At 41.4% G+C, this 22,356-nt stretch overlaps 1 protein-coding gene across 5 annotated transcripts in view; it reads left to right on the top strand.

Annotated features, from left to right (window-relative positions):
* PLAGL1 (PLAG1 like zinc finger 1) overlaps positions 1-22,356 on the top strand; it is a 46,904-nt gene that overhangs the window by 13,989 nt on the left and 10,559 nt on the right. For 2 of the 5 annotated variants that reach the window (XM_027904541.1, XM_027904533.1), the window contains exons 2-4: positions 5,296-5,338; positions 20,467-20,622; positions 21,663-21,775. In XM_027904541.1, coding sequence (XP_027760342.1) covers positions 5,320-5,338; positions 20,467-20,622; positions 21,663-21,775 — 288 coding nt within the window. In that variant the 5' untranslated portion in view covers positions 5,296-5,319. Of the gene's footprint in view, positions 1-5,295; positions 5,339-8,408; positions 8,536-15,968; positions 16,071-20,466; positions 20,623-21,662; positions 21,776-22,356 lie in introns of those variants that run through there. The other 3 variants (XM_027904550.1, XM_027904558.1, XM_027904564.1) reach the window with 3 other exon arrangements.

Raw genomic sequence — 22,356 nt, 5'->3', positions numbered from 1 at the left:
AGCCTTCACGGATGTCTTGTGCATCATGAACAGTTGCAGAGGTCCTGTGCAGGCTTGTTTCCCTTGCTGTGCATTTTCTTGAGGGAGTCACCTTTTCTCTGGTGCATCAGTGATCTCAATCCTCATATAGGTCATCCTTGTGGACCGTACCTTGAAACTGGTGGTCTGGTTTCATTATGGCCACGTCCTCTACATCAGAACAACGTAGATAATAGGTATTGCCTTTCCCACTGGGAACCCTGGACATCACAGGGCAATCCCACTGCCATCATGTGTATCTATCCTGAGTCATACATGCCCACAGTGTAGTCACTACAGTCACTTATAAAACACAAAATGCATAGTCTATGAATTTTTGGAAATGGTGGAACAGGTGAAAAAACCGAAACCCTAAAATCCCATCTCCTACACAAAACACAGTGTGACATGTCCTTCTAGACAGTGCAGAACCAATCCTTCCTTCCTCTAACTAGTGCTTAGCCACTTTACACCACTACAAAGCACAGAACTTTTCATGATCCAATGTGCCTGTAATCACTGGTTTGCTATCCATATAGATTGTTAACCATCTGTTAAACTTAACTCACCTAAATGCACGAATTAATTTCCTGATACCTGAAACCCTGTAAGAACCTTGTTAGACTTTGCCTCAGCATTTTCAGGTTTGCAATTTTCATGTATGGGAAATGTCACCTACTTTGCCTCTCCTCTTCTGCCCATTCGTTGATGAGAAATGATGATATTTAAGAGCAACCACAAACAACTTCTTTTGGCTTTGTGGGCAGCACAGAAAAATTTGGCCAGTATACCTACACCACTTCGTCTAAAGGTCAATGTGATACGTCAGCAAGGTTTATAAGGGGTGAATACACAGAATGTTGGCCAATGTTAAATTGAGGCCAGCATGGTCACTGACCAACCACTTGAGTTTAGATGGACAAGTGACTGATGTGGCCAGAAACCACCAGGGACTGTGCCTGGTTGGCACAGCATATGTGGCTACCATGACTTTGCATGTGTTGGAGACCCCTTGGTCAGGGATCAGTACACTGCACAAAGGGTACCCTTGAAGCAGGAGGAGGTATTATGGTGGTGGTTTTCTGCAGCTAGGACAGCCAGTTCTGGGTCCATTTTGAGGATAACTGCAGGGAAGAGCTGGCACAGCTTATGAAGGAGCTTGTAGTTCTGCTTACATTCTCTTGCCTCTGCAAATACTCCTTGTGGTACTTATGCTCAACCTGGCACAGATAATGTCCAGATGAGCTGCTGGAAGATGAGCAGTTCCTTGCGTTGGTGCAGCTGCTGCTCTGTTGTTCTGCAAGTGGCCTGTGTTGCAGTGGCTGATATGCCCTCACAGAGGTCCTCGCTCTTGGTCTGTAGTCTCTGTGCTTTTCCCAAGGGCTGGGCTTGGACACTGTAGGATTGCTGCTGCTAGTAGTGCTTTATCAGATGACTGTACAGGGGCGGGATAAAAAAACTTCTCAGGCTTTGATGGCCTGTGGAGAAAAATACTTTGGTGATTTACCACCAAAGTGACACCACAGAACAGTTCAATCAAACCTTAATTAGGGTGTTCACAGACCACCATGTCACTGCAACATGGTTGGATGGCAGATGTGTTGGGGACGGGAAGGGCATAGACTGAAGCTGGACTTCCTCATGATAGGAGACTGCTGCAGATCAGATGTGGGAGGATGAAGCTATACTACTGACTCAGACCATGTGGGAGGGAAGAGCTTGTTGTGTTGCGGTGGTTTACCAGGTAATTGCCCTGCAGATTGAATGCCAGCACAGTGAAGTCATTTTGCCTAGTAATTCCTTGCAGTGGGGATGAACTCTTTATTAGTTGATGGCACTGCATTGACAGTGGCAACATGTAGCCTGCTGTTTCTGGAGATAACAAAGGTTGGTACCCATACAGTCACATATGGATACCCTTAGAGTCCACTGTTCCCTCTGCAAGGCCCAAATTTTTAGCAATTAACACCACAGACAAGTGCCTTGCTCTCAGCCAGAATGGAATCAAACTGCAGAGTAGATCTTTTTCAGAAATGAAGTGTTTTCTGGATGATGGAAATCAGACTAGGATGCTTGCTGCTTAGGAAGCATGCACCCAGCATGCCTGTCTTCACCTGGAAAGAGGAGACTCATTGATGTCCTTTTAGCATGTGGGTGCCTTTACTGCTCCTTTCTCCCAGCTGCACACAGTCCCAATTAGAGACAAAGCTAATTTATAAGCTGTATGTTCACCAGAGGCAGCTGTTTTGGTAGAGGTTACAGAAGAAAAGTTGATGTGTGGGCACTTGTGTTTCATGCCTCATCTGCAGTCCCCTTGATCTCAGACACAAGTGATTTACCAGCAATCTGCCCATTCTCTGTCTGGCTTCTTGTAAAAACAGACATACTTCAATGCTGTAGGACTTGAATAATTTGCTGAAATGTAAATGTCTAATACTTTCTGAGATGCCCTGTGTAGCCTTGCCTGGTTTTTAGCTCCTTGTCCAGGAGGGACTCTTTCCTTTACAACCAGTAGTATCTCTATCAGACTCATGTGGGTGTTTCAGATGTCCTTGGGCACCTTAAAAGACACAGGATGCTTGTGCATGGGCAGTTGAAGCATCTTTCCTCGTAGTGTCTTCCCTGATGAGACTTTCTGATGAGCTGCTCCCTCTTAGTTTTATCCAACTAGGGAATGTGTGCAGCCCAAAGATGGGAGGGATCCTTTTGGGTTTGTGTTGAAAATATGAATTTTCTGCAATAAAGGCTATAGTATACTTGTCAACTACTCCTAACCACCCACCACTGCAAATAATTTTTTTAAAATGCAAAGCTTGTACTTGTCTTCTGTTTGGTGAAAGCAGCATAGGCTTAAAAGATAAGTTTAGGAAGATATGTGGGAAGGAAAGACCAGGCAGTTCCTTATATTTTGATATCAGAAATCTTCTAAATTCCAGAGTCCAAAGCATCTATAAAATATATTTTCTCTACTTTATTTTATACTAGGATATACAGTTTGATTCCTTGGGGGTTTGATTATGTTGCAATGAGACACATGGTAAGGCGGCGAGTCTGATTTACTAACTTTATGTGTCTTGTTCTTGGGATTAGGTCTGCAAGCACTTAAATGAGGATATATAAGTTTATTGATTGTCAACTTGCTAATGTAATTGCCATACTTCTTATGTTGCCCAGTAGTGATGTAGGTACATCACTGTTGAGTAAATGCTGGGGAGAGTACTCAGCATAGCTGCAGTATGGTTGCAGGCACACACAACATGTTCTCGAGCAAGATGGCAACTTAGGTGCCTACAGTGGATCACTGGAAGTGTTCTCTTAGTCTCAAATGTGAAAATGTGCTTCTAGATTTCGGCAGATAGCTGGATCTCAGCTTCCTCATCCTGACACCTGAAGTCACAGCTTCTTCCTTGGCAAGTTCTCATCAGCAGGCCACTAACTCCCCTCTGCCTCATCGTCCTCTGTATTCACCTTACTTACCACTGCTTTACACTCTTATGAGTCTGTTTCATTCTCAGTTCTTCTTATTCCTTGCTATCCATTTTTCCTGTCATCTTTATTACCTTCTTCCATGCTCCCCTTCCCTCAGCTCTCCCAACCATCTCCAATTAATTTGTAACTATCTTACTAATAATCATTGTATTTTTTAAAATGAAGATGTTTTCTTTGACCCATTGCAGTCAGCCACAAAAATACTGTTGTCTTCATCAGGGTCAAGTTTTCATAGACTGGTAGAATCATTTAAGAAAACAAACCTTTAAGACCATTGAGTCCAACCATAAACCCAGCACTCTCAAGTCCACCAGTAAACCACATCCCTAAGCTTCACATCTGCATGTCTTTTAAATGCCTTCAGGGGTGAGGATTCAAACACTTCCCTAGGCAGCCTGCCCAATGTTTGACAACCCTTTTAGTGAAGGGATTTTTCTTAACATCCAATCTAAACCTTCCCTGGTGCAACTTGAAACCATTTCCTCTTGCCCTGTCCCTTGTTACCAACCCCCGCCTCTCTCCAGCCTCCTTTCAGGTAGTTGCAGAGAGCAGTAAGGTCCACTCTGAACCTCCTTTTTATTTCAACCTAAACAAACCCAGCTCCCTCAGGTGCTTCGCATAAGACTTGTGCTCCAGACCCTTCACCAGCTCCATTGCCCTTCTCTGGACACTCTGCAGCACATAAATGTTTTTCTTGCAGTGAGGAGTCCAAAACTGAACACAAGATTTGAGGTGTGACCTCACCAGTCCTGAGTACAGGAGGACAGTTACTACTCTAGTTCTGCTAACCACACTATTGCTGATACAGGCCAGGATGCCATTGGTCTTGGCCACCTAGGCACACTGATGGTGCATGTTCAGCCAGCTGTTATCCAGAAACCCCAGATCCTTTTCTGCCAGGCCACTTTCCAGCCACTCTTCCCCAAGCCTGTAGCACTGCATGGGGTTGCGACACAAGTGCAGGACCCAGCACTCCACCTAGCTGAACCTCTTTCATTCACTCTAATTCATGTACACACACCTTCAAACACTGCCTGAAACTTTCAAATTTTGTACATGACATAAAATGGCATATATTGATGTGATTTGTACTGTTGTTTATGTGTTTCCCTTATTGTTATATGCATTATTATTTCTGTTGCACCAAGTAGCCTTATTCACTCATTGGGATCCCCCTGTTTTGGAAACTGCTCAGACAGCTACAGAAAACTCAGACTCTGCTCCTATATGCTTATAGTAAAATTTCAGTCAAAAACCAGCAGATGAATTGGAAGAGAACAAGATAAATTAGTTCAGCAGAAAACTAGAAGTCTTCAGAAGTCTTTCAAGAGAACAAATGAAATGTCTTGTCCTGTGTTTGGTTTGGTTTCTTTTTTACTTTGCAATGGTCAGGACTGTTAGGAGGAATACCAGAAATAGCAGGCTTGAACACAGAATGGCATGCAATGGGGTAAAATACACGATGCCTGAAAATTCTGTTTTAATAATAAATGTTAATGAAGATGTGAGTTACAGCGAACTACTCTTAATTAAAATGCATTACATTAATACTGTCAGTTCACATTGTCTGTGAAATGAAGCGAAATCAGTTATTAAGAAATAAAAAAATAGATGGATTTATTCTTTTTTTCTGCAGGTTAAAATTCTTCCTTTTAGATTTCTGTATATATAGTCTCCTTATTTCCTAAAGAAGTAAAAAACAATGGATATGATTACTAGCATAAGATATAAACATGAATAGTGCTAGGTCAGAAAACTGATAATTCTTTTTTCATTTATTTTTTGTAGGTTTCCTTTGCCTGATCTGTAAACATGTCAACAGACCTGCTCTGTAAGTACATTTCCGTTATCCCACAGTGATTTTTTTGCACCATATGTTTTTATCAGATTCCCAGATGTACTCATGATTGATGTCTTTTATCTGAAGTATAAAGTCTGCTTTTACATTTGTGTTTCTTCTGAGACATCTGTCGAACAATATTACCATTATAATCAACAGGATTATTCTTGGAGTAAAGCATGACTTAATATGAGTAAAATTGTAAAAATCTGGCCCAAGTATAAGAACAGACTGGTTCATTGAGACTTAAAATTACAATTCTGTCTAAAATGTTTTTTCTATCTTTGGCACAAATGCCATCCCAGATTACTACAGAGTGATGTGCTCGGGGTTTTTTAATCATTTTGCAAATTTAACTCCTGTGTTTCCAGCATGTCATTATCCCAGTCATATCCAAATCTTGTGCCTCATCACTATTATCCATCCTTCTTTTTAACAGAAAAGAATATACAAATGGCATATCCTTATGCTATGCTGTCATAACTACCACAAAAGACTGCTGCACACGTTTCCCCAATACTCTCACTCTCTCACTCCAGCTTAAGCTATCTGAAGCATTAAGCACATTTTCTATGCTTATTGATCTGATCTACATGCTTTCTTTTGGAGTCCCTCCAGTGCCTCAGCTGCCATTTTTTGTCATTGCTTCCAAGGGCTGCCCAACTGCACACTGTGCAATATAAGAGAGGGGAATTTCAGAAACCAATTTTATCGTTCCTTAAAACTTCCTCAGAGGAACAAAGAAAACAATATTTTTTTCATTAATGTTTGTATTCAGTTAATAAATATAAACCCATCAGTGGCTGCGTGGCAGCGCTTGTCTCTGGGGGTCATATCTGTACTTCAAGATCAAGTTATTTGTGCATTTTTTGAGCTTCAGCTGTGAACTGGAAATTTTGAGGCATGCTTAAATGCCATTTAGATACAGGGAGAACTCAAAAATAAGGAAGGTGGTATGCCTGACTGTACTGTATACAACAGACAGAACTTCTGTCAGGAGTGAAAAGTTAAAGAATGGAGAGACTGTATAGTAGCTGAGGTCAAGACTCCTCAACTGTGCTCAGATGTTTAAGCTGGTTTGTCTGTTTTAGCAATTTTATGCCCTGTCAGTTTATTTTTTCCTTTTTTCAGCTCAGTACCTCTCTCATGTTTCTCCTGATGATCGGTTGGTTAGAGAAGTTGTCACCTGAGTAGAGGTTGAAGAAGCTGGGCATGTTCAGCTCAAAGAAGAGAAGGTTCAAGGGCATTTAGTCATAGAACTAGTCTTCCAGTAAAAAATGGTGGTTTGGAAAAGGAGTTGGAAGTGCTCTTTCCCCAAACATGCTCTGACAGGACAAGAGGTGATGGTCACAAGTTGCTTCAGGGAAGATGCTTGTTTATGGAAGGAGCATTTTCACTGTGGGACTGACTGAACACTCAAATAGGCTGCCCAGGGAAGTGGTGGAGTGTCCCTCACTGGAAGTATTCAAGATAAAGCTTGACAAGGCCCTGGATAATGCTATTTATTGGCCTGCTTTCAGCAAGAGGCTGGCCTAGTTGATCTTCACAGGTCTCTTGCAACTTTGATAATTCTGCAGTTCTGTATTTCTTGGTGTCCTCAGCTATCTTCTGTACAATCATCCCTACCACCTGTCCCTGGTCTTCTCAGTATTGTACTGCTTGCACTCTGCCAGGTCCTGTGATACTTGGTCATGCTGGTGGGATAGAGATTTGTCTTCTCGCTTGGATATGTGTGAATGGCCCCGAGGCAGTACCGGTGCTGAGGGGCCTTTACAAGTTCCAGCTGGTAGGAGTACACAGGCATGTGGGACTTGTGACAGCCAGGCAGTGCCTTGGTAAAATGTCAGTGCACAGGAGAATGTTTAAGAATAAAACAGCAGGTCTGTACAGATGTGAAGTGACTCTAGACTCTATTTATATGAATAAATATTTCAGAGCCAGCCCATGAGCTCAGTACTGTCCAATGCTAGCAAGCAACACTATGGTGTGTTTTGGGGATAATATTTACCAGCCTGTGTTCCAGATAGGGAATTCGGATATAACCAGACTGTTTGTTGGGTAAGAGAGAAGGGCATGAGGAGCATTTAGACATGTGGAGCTGATGCCAAGTGGTCACTGCACCACAAGAACCAATCTCTGTCTCTTACTGTTTAGTAGTAGATGTGTAGCCTAACCACCAGTCCTTAAACTTGTCCACAGCATTATCTTTTCCTAATGCTTGGTTCAATACGAGGTCAAATTCTAGCATTAAAAATCTTGCTCCAGGTCACATTAATGAAGACAAGATGTATAATTTAAAAAAAAAAAAAAATCTAATGAAACCAGAACAAACCCTCTTAAGTTCCTGGGGAAAAACCCCGCTGCATTCTGGGGCAAATTGCACAAAGAAGATGTCGTGGCTGCACAATACAAGGGCTGTTGCAGCTAGACCTCAAACTCCAGCAGCTAAGTCTTCAAGCTCATGGAAATAAACCAAAAAAGACAACATTCCAGTGAAGTTTCAGCACAATGAATTTGAGGTAGCAAGTGTTTCTCTGTTTTAGATGGAGAAGCTAGAAAACAAAACAAACCAAACAAAAAAAAAGAAGTTTATGGAAAATCTGGCAGCTACTGAAGCTCGACTGGTTGGGGAAGCAGCAGACTTCCCTTGGAGCTTGTTTTTCTTTTTATCCTTGGATGAACTAGTGTGCAGTATATTATGCTGCCTGAATGTAGGGGTTTGTCACGGTTAGCGCCAGGGGCTGTCCCAGGAATGTAGGAAGGTGATGGCTGTGAATGGAGCATGCAGTGGTCAGTGGGGCTCAAGCCTGCTCTTCGGAAACCTGTTGCTGCTCCTCTCAGCCCAGCCGGCCAAAGCCAGGCAGGAAAGGAGGTGGGTCTTTGATCTCTTTGTTGTAGCTGCTCCCTGGGAATTTGCTGAAATCAATGCCCTGTTTTCCCAAAGAAATGAATGGCTATGCCTAACTAGCTTTGTGAAGCGCTGGGGAATTCACCGCTTCTGTTTATTGACAGCTGAAAAGGAGCACATGGTCCTGAATGGGTCCTCCTGGGGAAACAAAACAGAGCGGAGTTAGACTTAGTTGAGCACAGGGGCATTTGGAAAAATCTGCCGGAGGAGAATGGCCTGGTTCCTGCCACCCTGTACTAGCATAGCCTGACTTTTTACTAAAATTGATATTTTAAATAAGGTAAGGTTTGTTTTGATTTCTCATACACAGTGCAATTATGAAATGTTTGCATTTCTGTTCTTGAGTGCAAAAACAATATTTGAATTGTATTCTGTCACGGGAAACACCTAAGAGACTCACGTGCTGTTTCTAGCCTCTGTGTGTGCTCCTTTGTTCTCTATCTAATAGTAATTAATGAATATGAAAAGTAATAGAAAATAATTCAGTATTTCAGTCTTCCAGTCAGATCCTGAACATCAGTAATTTATGTAGGCTATTATATGCAATTTTTTTATGCCTTTGAGAATCAGCTCAGTTACATCAGATGATTTCTTGACTAGTACAGATTGCTCTGTTAATACTTACACACGAGGCAGAGACTAATAAGCAGGCCTGTCTGGTAGGAAATCTGGGAATCTAAAATCCTTTGAAATGTAAGGATATATTTCCAAACCTCTGTTTCCATGCATGGAATCAAGGCAAGAGATAGACTTACCACTGTGCTTGCTACTGGCTTTAGAGGTACAGTTTTTTTGTAAAGACAGCAAAGAGCAGCAAGAAGAGGATGATAATGAAGAAGCAGTATTTTCTTCATGCGAGTTCAGAACAGTTTATTAGACTGAAGGAATTTGGTGTGTAATTCATATGTAAATTTTTTACTGAAAACAAGAGAACAAATCACTAGAGTTCCTATATTAGTTTCTGTGGTGACTGAAGAAAAAGATTTCTGTGCTCATGCAGCTACAACTTTCAGGTGTGGCCCACTTATGATTGCAGGGAAAAAAATTAAGTAACATTATTTCTTCCTTTGTTAGTTTAAGTGTAAGGGCAAGCTCTGAACTGAATAATTGCCATCATGCTGCCTTGTTCTTACATGGCAGTAGGAATTGCTGTGTTTATGTTGCAAACCTGATTTAAAGTGTCTGTGCATGTGTGCAGTAGTTCAAAAACTTTTGAGTAGTCCCCTCATTTCAGGGGAAGTGCTTGGGAAGTTTCATGGTCTGTTGGAACAGTTTGTGTTCCTCAATCTGACATTTCTTCTTTGAGTGATTTTGAGCTGGTAATCTTACTAAGTTTTGTCTCATTTTGCTCTTCTCCCAGCAGATAACTTACCTGTTTTTCTTGGAAGAGTTTGGGCTCCATATGCAAATGTGCTTTCTTTAGATTGCTTTGTGATCCTTAAAATGAAAATACATTGTTTAACTATATAGCATCAACATGTTTGCTCGTGGCTTTGCCATTAAGTTTCCTAGATTTTCAGAGAGAAAAGCAAAAAAAAGCAAATGCATTTGCAAAAACAATTTTGGCGAGGATGTAAAAACAGTGAACTCAAGCAGGCAGATGCAATGTTTGTGGGCTCCGTTGACATTATTTTTATCCAAATGGTCCAGGCTGTTTTTAGACCTCACTTAAGTGTATTTATGCATGATAGGCATTGGAAGCCATTGAAATTTAAAGCTAATTTAAAGTTAATGTTGGACAGGAGATACATTTGTAGGTCCTTTTAATGCTGTAATCTAGATGTGTTATAAAAATGTTGACCAGGGAGGATTTCTGGGTACTTTTAATGGTGCAAATAGAAAAGAATTACAGTTGTGGAAAGCTCAGTTGATTGGGGCTTTTTTAGTTGGTATAATGGAGAAGAAAGTAGATGATTCATGTGTAACGCGGAAGGTGGCACTTGTTCTCTGTTACTTGGGTGATAAGACAAGGCAGAGTGTGTTATGTTTAACTCACTGGACTGGAAGGTGGTTAGCCAGATGTGTGGGGAGGTGCATAAGGATGTTCTGGTATCGCAGTTGTCCCTTTGCCTCTTCTAACATAAGGATCTTTACAAAATATTAATATCGTTGTGACCTATTGGCAATGTTGAAGTGGAAGAAGTATAAAATACTTGATTTCCAACCAACAGAGTAAAATATACCAAGTACAGGGTGGGATATGTAATCATACACAGCTCAAAGTAAATATATATGCTAAATGACATATTACGTATGTCGTATACATATACACATCTGAGGAAGGGTGCATATCCCCCAAGGTGATGCCTTTGCCATCCTTTGTTCTTGTTCTTCGAGCTAGGAAAGTATGAAAATAGGAGCAAATTCCTTGCAGTTTTGCGTTGCAAGATTACTTCTTAGATTCTAGTAATAAAGACTACTGTTACTTTTGTGTGTCTGTGACTTTTGGAAATAATTTAAAGAAACTATAAATTAATCAGAAATATAGGAAAAATGTTTAAATTTTGTTTGATCTCAAACTGAGGTGACTGTCAGCAGTAGAATAAATAGGGCTTTATGGAGATATTTATAATCTGAGTTTAGAAAGCTTCGTCTGTAGGAAAAAATCTGCAATTTTTTTCTAAACCCACAAATTTTTGTTACTCTCATGTAATTCTTCTATAATAATCTAAAATCATGTACTTTGTATTTCCGTATTTTTATATTACTCTTAGAAAGCTGAGTAGAGGTTGTACTTATGCCTGAGGGGAATAGTCATTGTAAGGAAAATGTGCTATACTGCTGCCTAATCTGTTGCTGCCAATTTTATTATCCTTTCTTAGTTGGTCTGTTAAAGATTCTCAGGTGGACTAATTTCTTTAGTACAATATCAGTCAAGACATTAGGTAATCATCTTGTGGTTCCCATTGGAAGTCTTTAGTGTAGAAAAAATACAAACGAATGTTAGATCTTAGGAAAAAGAAAACAAGTAAATGGAAATGTAGATATGACACTTGCATGTGTGAGTATTCTTTTCACAGAAATACGTTTTTGTGTCTGTTCAGCAGCAGAGCTTCCAATGCCTTTTTTTTTTTTTTTTTTTTTTTTTTTTAAGAAATCACTTCATGCCTTAAAAGAAGAGAATAATTTAACAGGGTCATAAAGGCGAAGAATGAGAGTATCCTACTGATTTTTTTCCCAGAGGAACTGAGAATCAAGCATGCTTTTCGTGTTGGAAATGAGGCAGGGAATAACAGAAGTTGTTGACAGTATCCTCTGTTATGAAGTGGATGCATAATAAGAGCCAAAGCTGTTCTGCTAAGCTGTTAATGACCTTTCATTTACAAAAGCCAATGCTTTTAAAAGAAGACTCCTTCATTTCAGTATTTTAAATATATACGTTAGGGTTCATTGGTCAAAAAAATTTTTTTTTTTTTCTCTTGGGTGAGTTGGAATATCAATAGGAAGTTTGGATGGTTCACTAAGGAAGTTAAATGATTTTCCAGTTTTATTCAGGCATAGTTTCCACTGAATGTAATATGGATTGGAGTGTTCTTCCAGGACAAACTCCACAGTTGCAGCTCTAACCAGTCTTATGTGTCTGTGTATTCACTTCTCCCCATGGACTTCCTTCTTTCTTAATGTGGCTACTTGCACATCAGTAGAGCTAAGTGCGGTCTAATACCTACAGAAGTGGGTCACATCATTTTTGCGCTGCACTTTTATTCCTGGTAGCTGTGGTTTGCTCCATGTTGTTATAACTGCCTCTAACGACTTTGAGTTCTCCAGTCTTGGAATGAGTACAGTATCTCCTTGCTCTGTCATGCCAGGCTTCCTCATTGCATCCTACAGTAAACTCATATTTCCTTCTCCAGAGTGTGTCTACTTGCCTGGTTCTTTCTTTTAGTAAGCAGCTGGAAATATATCCCAGCTGCTAGTATCTTTGCTGGGAAAGTTCCCACGAGTCCACACTGGAAGTTGTGTCTTCAGTGGAAAATAAAGAATTGATTTGGACTGGTTTCCTAAGGAAAGGTAGCTTTTGCCACCGAGCCTTCCACTAATCTCCTCTGCACAGCATCTGCACTTGGTGGCCAGTAACAACCAAGTTCAGTGATGGAGAGAGAGACCCAATCTAAGGTTCCCTTTTAAGGGAATGTTGCAAGTGTTGGAAATATTTCAACTAATTAATACTAAGCTTTAGTCATTACAATTGCTGCACTTCGTTTATCAGAATTGAAACCCTGGTATTGACCTGCCATCAATAAAACTGTCAGCTGTGTTAATGCACTTGATATCGTGTGTGTGTGTGGCTGCGTGCATGTGTATTTATACATACATACATGTAGGAAGACATATGTCCCTGGGGTTTTTTCCTGCTAGTAAAAAGATGGAAAATTCTGGTGTCTGTGTTAAATTGCTGCAGTAGCATTTACATTCTCCACTGAAAGGTCTGACACTAAGATAAATCAACCAGCCTGTCAGAAATCTCCCCAAAAGGCCTCTTTGCTTGTGACCAATGAAAGCTTCTTCTGCTGTGGTAGGTAGAATCTATGCTGTGGGAGATGTCAATTAGGGAGTCTAACATGTGGCCGAGGAGCCCCAGGGTGATTATAAGCAGTTTGAATATGACTCTCTTGATGGCTGTCTGTGTTTCTGTGAACAGGGGGATTTTAGTTTTGCCGTCTGCAGTACAGAAGCAGCTAGGGAAGACCTAAAGCAAGACGAAGGTGTTGCAGCCAAGGAGCCACAGCCTTTCACCAGGTCTGACTACTGGAGATGAGCAGAGTCCATCAGGAAGGCTTTGCTCTTAGGAGGCTCTTGCGGGGCATCTTGTAGGACCATGCTCTGCTGACTGAGTCTCTTACTTGTAAAAAAATAGTAGTTGTTTCTGCGAATTTGCTGTTAACTTCCTTTCCTGTTTCTGGATCTAATTTTATATGACTTCAGACAGTGGAGGGAGAGAAGGAGAAAAAACCCTGAAAAATCCAACTGTATTTTTGAATTTCATTGTTTGGAATGTGTTCAGCATTTAGCAATGAGAGAAGTCACTTTGTGTGTGCTGATTAGAAGCTATTAAATGTAAACTACAGGAGGTGATTTCACTTGAACTGTACTCGTTATGTATATGGGTTCTGATAACAACCAAACCCCATGTGGTGTACTGGAAATATGACACGTATGTTTTATACCAAGAATAACGAGCAAAAGATTATTTTTTAAACTAGCTTTCAATCAATCTATGAATTTTTTGACCTCAGGTCATTTTTAGATGAATGAACCTACCAAGAACTTTGATAAATCAGTTGATCAAACTGCAGTGAAGTTAAACATGATAAACACACCTACATACTTTACCTGCTGTTTGGTTTGTTGGTGGGGGGTTTGTGTGTTGTGGGTTTCTTGAGGGTTTTTTTCTCTAATTTTATAGGAAAAACTTGTAAGTTACTGCCCTTTCAGGTGTTCAAACAGTGAAGGTAACTTTTTTCCTTCCATGGGAAGTTTGTAAGATAAAGCAGAGCACTGATACGCTTTTCCTGCACTGGCTTTGCAGGAACCTGCTCTAACTGCTGAATTTCACAGCCCAGCTGTGATCCGTGAGGCTTCTCTAACTGTTTTGCTAAGATTTTCTAGACAGAAGGAGCACAGTAGCCTCATTGGGATTGGTGTGAAACTGACTTTTTGTGAGAAACTGGTTAAATTCCTTCTGGCTATGCCTGTTGTAGTACTTCATGGACACCAGGCAAAAAACTTAACTGTTCCCAGATGTGCTTGACTGTCATCGTGATTACTCCCTATTAGGAACTAGTAATGAATCATACTTGTTGTTATCTTGCATATGTTTGTATAACAAATAGTTTTGGAGTTCTGAAGACTTTACATGTTGGAACTTGTGTCTGCCAGGAAAATGCATTTGTGCTTTGTGTTAGAAGGTTTCTTTACAGTCAGATAAGTGCTGAGCCTCCCTTCTTAGAGGCATCCTTCCATAAGAACAGCTGTGCTGTCAGGATCGTACTGCTGTGAGGAAGGAGCAGATGCCTCGACAGATGATCTCCCACTGCTGGAAACCCAGGGATGTGCCCTCCCTCTGAATCTTCATTCTTCTGGGGAACAAAAACAGAGGCACGGGGAAGTTGGAGGTGAGGTGAAGGAAAGTGTCACTGCAGATCAGTGACTGGGTCAGGATGCCTGAGGGCTTGGGTTCACCTGCAGTGCTGGCTCCGAGTTTTAGGGAATTAGCTTGACCTGCCGGTCTGACTGAATGTATGGGGTGGGGTGGCAGTAAGGCATGTTTGCTGTTCTCTTTCTCTGTTTCTGTCTCCAAATATAGTAACTAATTTTTAAAGTTTTACATTTTAGGAGCATGAGGTCATGTTCCCATGAATATGTTTAACATTAAGAGTGATTTCTGGGATGTTTGCAAACCACCTACTGTTCTCCTTCCCAGGGAAAGGGGGGCCCCAATGGGTGTAGGCATTTACGTGCAGGGTGCTGCTCACTCCTGTACAGGAGCAGGACTCCTCCTCCCCCTCCACCTGCATCTCAGGAGCTCCTGTCCACTCATCAGAAAGCCTGGGCATGGCAGTGGCCAGCACAAGGCCTTAGTAAGGAGCTGATAGTGCCCCAGCAGCATATCCACAGTGTCTCTGCTGGTGCCACCAGGAAGACTGCGAGGCTTCATGCTCTCCCTGTGTCTAAGGCGTGGGAACTCACTGCTTGAAATCTATAAAGTTTCCCTCTTAAGCACGTAAGAGTAAAACTCTTTTTTTTTTTCCCTTCCTTTTGCGGGTGGTGTTATTTTGGGTGCAGTGTTATGGAAAATATAGTACCTGCTTCCCAAATAATACACTGTGTCGAGCACAAAAGTTCAAGTTTTCAGTCTTTGCTCGGGTGAGCAATTATGATTGCAAAGTCAGCCTGGAGTGTCGTTTCTTGATTTATTTATTTTTTCTTTTTTTTTCCATGCAGAGCTGAGCAGTTGTACCTTTCTGTTAATACAAAGTTTTGATGTATGAGGTAGACGGGAAAAGGAGACATTGAAGTAATGTTTACCTCTTTTGGTGCTGGATTAGGGATCAGTTGTTACAGTTAAAAAGTGAAGATCAGTCAGTAGAAAATTTAGCATGACATTCTGCATTCTGGTAATTATAGCAAGTTCTATTTTACTTTAATATAAATAGAATAAATTATTAATTAAGAGCTTCATTTTGCACATCGAACTTTGGACACATAAGGCTTCTTTCATAAACATTTTGTTACAGTGGGAATTGTGTCAGTGGCCCACAATAATGGGAAAATAACTTGTGATTAACTGGTTGCTAATTGAGTACTTTGACTTTTTTGCCAAATAAATTATATTGTAGAACGAAGTTTTCAAGCTTTTCCAGCACAGAGTGCTGCAGAGCAAACCACAGAGCAGGAAACCCTCATGCACCACCTCATGCACCTTTGGGTAAGAAGAGCCAAGACTGGTATGTGCAAAGCATCTTGGACAGAAAACATCCAGACAGTATTTTTGCAGCGTTCCTCTATGTGAAAGCTGAACAAGGCTAACGGAGCAGTACGGTTTTACTCTGGGATAAATTACTGTTGTTTGCTATGCAAATCTTATGATTGTAATTAGTCTAGGATTTGGACTGTTGTGTACACTGATCTTTGCTCCCTCTGCGCATGGGAGCTAATTCTAATGCTGCAAAACTGCACAGCAAATGTCAAGTGCTGCTCAGACGCCGATTGTTTCTTGCTCAGAGTGGACGTTCTAGAAGGAATGATTTACCTCTGCCTTCACAGGGGACATAAGTGTACCGCAGGCATCTTGTGGGACACTGAAGTGTTCAGGTACTGTAAAGTCTCTCTTGAAAGTAGACGTTGGAGAAAACGCAGGAAGGACGTTCTGATAGGCATCTAGTTTTTAGCAAACTGGTTTTAAAAAGGGATGTTGTGCTGCTGATTGGTTAAGGAGCTGGTGGCATGTCTGAGCTATCATGACAGTGATTGCAGTTCCTAGTATGGTTATGTATAGCTCCTGTTATCTCTGCAGCGGACTCTGTGTAACCGCAGCCTGTGGCTCCTTGCCCACGCTAATGAGCTCTCCCCGAGGCTGGGCTTGTGCCTGTGGGGGTGGCACACTACTCAACAGTGCTGCTGTTTTGGAAACCAGTTTGTTGACTGTGCTCAAGTCCAGCTTGTCCAAGCTGCTGTGCCAGCTTGGCTACTGTTGACTGCGGGAGCTTGTCCCCGTGCAGCATGGCTGGCCTCAGAGCCATCTGGAGGGCGAGGCAGGCTGGTCACTGAGGCTGCCAGGCTGTATAGTCTGAAGCAAAGGAGAACTGTCACCTAGACCTGGACTGGGGGGAATCGCCACCATGGTGAGGACAGTACAGGTGAGCCACATTCACAGCCCATTCTCCTCCCTGAGAACACGGCTATCAGCGTTCGGTCAGCTCATGGGGTCGGAGTGCATCCTGCAGGCAGTGGGTCTCACTTTTCTGATGACCCAAAGAGCTAGGGAAAGCCATGGCTGGTGCCAACCATGCCTCTCAATAGCTGGGAGAAGTGGGAGCAGATTCAGGCACAGGGATACCAGGTTTTGGGGTATACCCTCCTGTTAGCCCCTCCAGAGGCAGTTTGCAGGGGGTGAGCACCTTGTCCTTGCAATTAAGGTGGTGGCTGCACACCTGCAACCTGGTTGGAGTCGGCACCTGCACCTGTGCCAGGCTCTCATGTGTGCCTGTCTCCCCACTGCTGCAGCGAAGTTCAGCAAAGTAAAAGTCTTAACAGCTACAGGATTTATTAGCTTGTGTAGTTGAATCTATAGACAGATAAAAGGGCACGATTTGGAATTTTTTCAGAATCACTGCAAAGACAGAGAAAGAATGAAGAAATACCCTCTAGGGGACAATATAGCACTGTTATTCTAAAGGTATAGTAAATGACACAATCTGTTTTTTAACAGCTTGTAACTCCTGTGAATCTCATTTATTTCTTTTTGTTCCCTACTCATCTAAATCACAGCAAAGCAGAGGAATGGTGGCAGTTTTACTTTTTCTTGCATGCTTGCACATGACCTCGAAGCCATTAATTTTGTTTGTGTAAATACAGTTTAAGGGAGCAAGGAAACTGGAAAAGCATTGAGGTACTAAAGTGCCCAATAAAAAGCAGAAAAAAATCTTCTTCACAGAAAATGATTTTTTCTAAACAGGTGTATTTTATTTCTAGTGCTAATACAACAAAAGGTGTGTCGTTTCCATGGCTGGATGCTTGATATTTCAAAACAGGTTAGAGTGTGTTCTGAGGCTGTTGTTGAAAAAAATGCAGTTTGCCTAATTAGTCAAGTTAAAAAGGGGTATAAAATCTGTGTAAGCTTTGCAAACCAGTGCCATGCTGCAGCTACATATACATTCCTTCACCAATGGCATTGGTAATTTAGCATTGAAATACAAAGGATCATGACTTGATCTGTAGTTATCTCAGAGGAAGATTGTAAACTTGACGGTTTTGCACTGTTAGTTTTGGGGAGAAAAATTATGAAGATCCCTGTTCCCCAGGACAGTCCCTTTATTCTATCTGCAGTGCTCCAGTCCTGTGATTCTGGTACACCTGGCAATTTTCAGAGCACAATAAATTCTGAGTCAGGGTACTAACATGTTGGTGTGGAGTCAGAAATACTGTGCAGTGAATGTAATACCAGTATACCTCTTAAATAACTTAAGTAATCTAGTTATCTTCAGGTCTCATATAAAACAAAACAAAACAAAAAAACATAGAAAATCTTAGAACAAGCCTTGGGCAGCTCTGGATATTTCAAGGTGTCGTGCAGCTATGCCAGGTCAGAATCCCAAGCCATGTTAGCAAGGTGCTTAAAAGCACTTCCAACTCTGCAGCTAATTTCATTCAGGACTTTGTCACGCAGCTTAGATGTGCTACCTGGGGAGCCATCTGTGGGGCTGCTAAGCTCAGTGGCATGCTCAACACCTCTTCTGATGCATAGCAGTCACTGATTTTAGAGGAGTGCCTACCCGGTACCCACGTGTGTGAATCATTTCAGACCTTATGACTTGGATCTGGAGGACCAAGGGGGGTTAGCTAATGGAGCACTACTGCTGAATTTGGAAGCCGATTCAAGGAATACCCTTTTGCCCTGCTTTCCTTTTCCAACCTACCTGTGAGCTGCCCACCCTGGGGCCTCTGCGGTGGGCACTGCCCTGGGGAGGCTGGGAGGTTTGCTCAGGAGCTTGGTAGTGATGAATCACAGAGGTATGGCATGGATTGATAAGGTCGTGTACTTTACGATTAGACACATCCTTCCTCTAACAGCAGTTCTTTGTCTCCATTTTGCTTTTGGTAATGTGTTTTGGCAGTTTGCATACAATGACTCTCCAAGCGGGAGCTGTTTGACTTGAGACAAAGTCACTATTATTCTAGGTAAGCTCAGGAAGCCCTCCTAATTTTTTTTTGTCCTCAAAAGGGTGTCTTCTGGAATTTATTTAAAAGCCAATTAAGTTAAATCACCAAGGAAAGTTTTTTCTTGGAGCCTAGCTGTAAAGGAGTTTCAGGCACACAAATCAGTGTATAACAAGAAAAATCTGTTTTGCAGCTGTATTGTTAGTTTTTGTGCATTTTAAGTGAGGGCTGTAGAGATGCATGTTCTTTATCTGTAGCACTATCAAAACAAGTAATGTACTTCAGCTACTCGTAGTGCAGGTGTGCAGTCTGGAAGCCATGGCAAAAGAAAAGTTATATGGTCTCCAAATTATTGAAAAATACAGACTATTGTAGTGCCTGCAACCTGATGCACACACAGGTCTACCTCCTCATTTAAAATTGATGGAGAGCCCAAAGAACTGGGTAGGAAGACTTCTGGCTTATTTGAGAGATTTTGGACTAGACTATCACGGTGTATAATTTACTCAAGTGCCTATATGTGTTTGCAAATGAAAACCTTTTTGAGCTACTCAGAATATGACACTTATGGTGCAACTGTCCTTTCTCAAAAACATCTCCGATGTCTCCCCAGGCAAAGTCTCCTGAGCTTTCTATGCTTCTCTTGACCTCTCCTTGGTTACGAGCCCCTGTATGTGGTGAAGCCTCACCTCTCCTGCCCCAGTCTCTGCTACAGCGTCCTGTGGCTCCCTTGGACTCTCTTGACTGTGCTGGCTCCCCTCCTCTGCTCTGTATTGTCACTTACTGAATAGACTTGCTCAGCAGAGTTTTCAGAAGGAAAACAAAAAGAGGTAGTCATGGATGACCAATACCAGCTTTTCCTTTTAACTCAGTCGTAAAGCACTGTTGGCTCACTGGTTTGGTTTCTACTGTCTATAAAAAGGGTTTGTGCAAGAAGTCCCCTTTTTCCCATCGCCCTGTGTGACAGCAGTGCCGAGATGACCTTCTGCTGTAAAGTCTCATTGCTCAGTTGTGTCGCTGCTCAGTATGAGTTTCCCTGGCAACCAGTTTGAGCTGCACTGAACCAAAAATATCTCACTGTGCCGGGCGAAAGTCAGTTTGCAGACATGTATTTCTCTTTAATGACTTCTCTGGATGGTCCATGTGTTCAACCTGCATATGTCATCATTGGGAACCAGCGACTGGGAGATGTGTTGTGCCCCTTTTCCTCCCTCCCATAGGCAGCGAGGTCTACAAGAAGGCTGCCCTTGTGTGATTGACAACTGAGTTGTGACTGTAAGACTCATCACACTTATTTTTCATGGTACACTGTGGGTCTTGTCTTCTACTGAGAATGGTCTGTGCAGCAAACACAGAGTCTTGAATTCCTTGGATCTCTGCAAATTGCAGGATTACATAATCACAGAATGGGTAAGGTTGGAAGGGATCAACCTTACTGTGTTGTTACTAACAGCCTTGTCCTTCTCATTTCTGGTGCATTTCATATATGCACCTTGATTTATAGGTGGGCGCACAATGAGCTCCAGTTTTGCTGCTGTCTCAGTCTTAAAAGGCACAGTTTGTGACATCTCCAAATGAACACATGTATAAATCTTTGGAGGTCAGGACCTAGCAATTTGCACACGAGACAATGCACAAACTGGAGGTGTAATTTCAAACCTTCCTAATTCAGTTCTTGCAGATAATCTTTTCACTAATTTATGCAGAACACTGGTGTGAAGAAAAGCATTCGTAATTCCAGATGTGTTCTCAAGATGACAAAATAAGAGGAGATTAAATTTGAAAGTAATATGCCATTTTTAGTAACAGGTTCCTTTTTCTGGGTTTGTAGGGTGTGAGGATTGCGGTAGAAGCCTTATAGGAGAATGCAAACTCCACGGACCACTCATCAGGGCTAAAGATAGGGTTATTCCCAGCCGAGCCCGTCTCACCCTACCTCACTACCTCACTTTGCGAGTGTTGGAGCTGCGAGCTGGAAACCAGCAGAGTAAGTATTTTAGCTCTTTTTCCCACGTTTGAGAAAGAGGAGGCAAAAGTACTAACACTGGCTTGTTTTCATGAGTAACTCAAGGCATAATCACTGGGCATTAGCAGTATGAAGACTATTTTCAGCTGGGCACAGCTAAAGCTCACAGTCAGCTACTGTTTTTTATGACTGATTTCTAGTAACTTAGAAGCACAGATTGATGGCAGGACATTAGCCAGAGCTGATGTGACATTCAGCTGTGAGCAACCAGTTAGCTCTGTTCAGTCAATTCAAGTTTAATGAATGTTGAATTTGTGTCTAATAGTAACAGCCATGCACTATTACTTTTTTTTTTTTTAACCCCAAGCATGCAAAACAGGAAAGAGTATTCAATATAAAGTCAGAAACAATGGTAAATGATATCACTCATTCAGCCCCTGCAAATGCAGAAGATCACAGTGGGGTAATTTACATTTTGCAGCATCTTCAGTTCATGCTTTGGAAAGACTGTTGTTTCCGTCTGAAGGCAAGGCAATTCAAATGCCCAAACTGGAACAACGAAAAGATGTCCTTAGTGTACAAATTTTCCACAGGTACTTGTGTAAAAGTAGTCCTGCCTAGATTGCATTTCAGAAAGAGAATGACAAAATGTCTATTCTGCCACTCCATTGATATGAGTGTTGCAGAATAATGTTGTGTTTTTATAGATCCTCTCCACTGATATTGGGAGAGAACAACCTCTCAGATTATGCCAACAAGCAGAGCACTATAATAACAACAATTTGTAGATTGAAGAGTAGCAATTTGTGTTGCATACTCAGTTTAATGTCCTGTCATGGACTTCTGGCACTTTTGCATTCGATGTAGCACCCATTTTTAAAGAAAATATCAGTACCTATTTACATCCTTTTTAGATTCTTCACATTAGGGCTTACTTGTCTAGAAGAAGAATCCATGTGTTCTGCACTGTTTGTTTATCTCCATTTTTGCAGCTGTAAACATATAGGAAATAGTTTGTGATGTCTATATTAATATTACACTGGTCTTTTTTTTGTTCACAGTCCTTGGTGTATTTGCAAAGAAAGTAATACAGAAGCGAACACAGTTTGGTCCTTATGTTGGTCAACTGTCTACAAAATTGACCTGCTATGATGAGAGCAGGCTAGTCCTGCAGGTAAAAACCCACTGACATTCTATGAAGTGCATATGTGTCTTTAGCAGTTCACGTGTATTTATATATTTTAGTCAGTCCATTTGCCAACTGATCTAGTTAATTAATTGTACTTTTGATCTGTAAGTATGAATGTAAATCACATTATTAGGCAATACAGCATAACCTGAAGTACCAAAATGTTCCTTTATATTGTGTTTTCTAGAAGTTTGCTTTTCTGCTTTTTAGTTTTACCATTTCTAGGATGTTGGACCTATCAGTCTAACAGCTTTTAGAAAACTTTTCACAGAGCCTGGCTACTAAACTGTCTTCCCAGATAAGACAAAAGGGTTTGTGCTTTATACCATGCCACTGGGAGGTTTGAGTTTGTGCACTGGATTAGCGATGGTGGCAGAAATATTCATTAAGGCACTTGCTTAGTAGGGAGAACAGTGCAGGGATGAGGAAACACTTCTTAATAATGTGTTAATTTATATTATATATAAACTTTGACACACAGTGCACTATTCCGTTTATTTAGTCAGATTGTTTTCTAGTGCTGGTACCATCTGTTGCTGCACATGCAGATTCTAATCATCTCATCT

The sequence above is a fragment of the Empidonax traillii genome, unplaced genomic scaffold (genome assembly GCF_003031625.1).
Source record: "Empidonax traillii isolate 1590-97213 ecotype Southwest subspecies unplaced genomic scaffold, ASM303162v1 scaffold24:size2376012, whole genome shotgun sequence".
Classification (NCBI taxonomy): Eukaryota; Metazoa; Chordata; class Aves; order Passeriformes; family Tyrannidae; genus Empidonax; species Empidonax traillii.
This window is presented reverse-complemented; position numbering and strand designations above follow the sequence as displayed.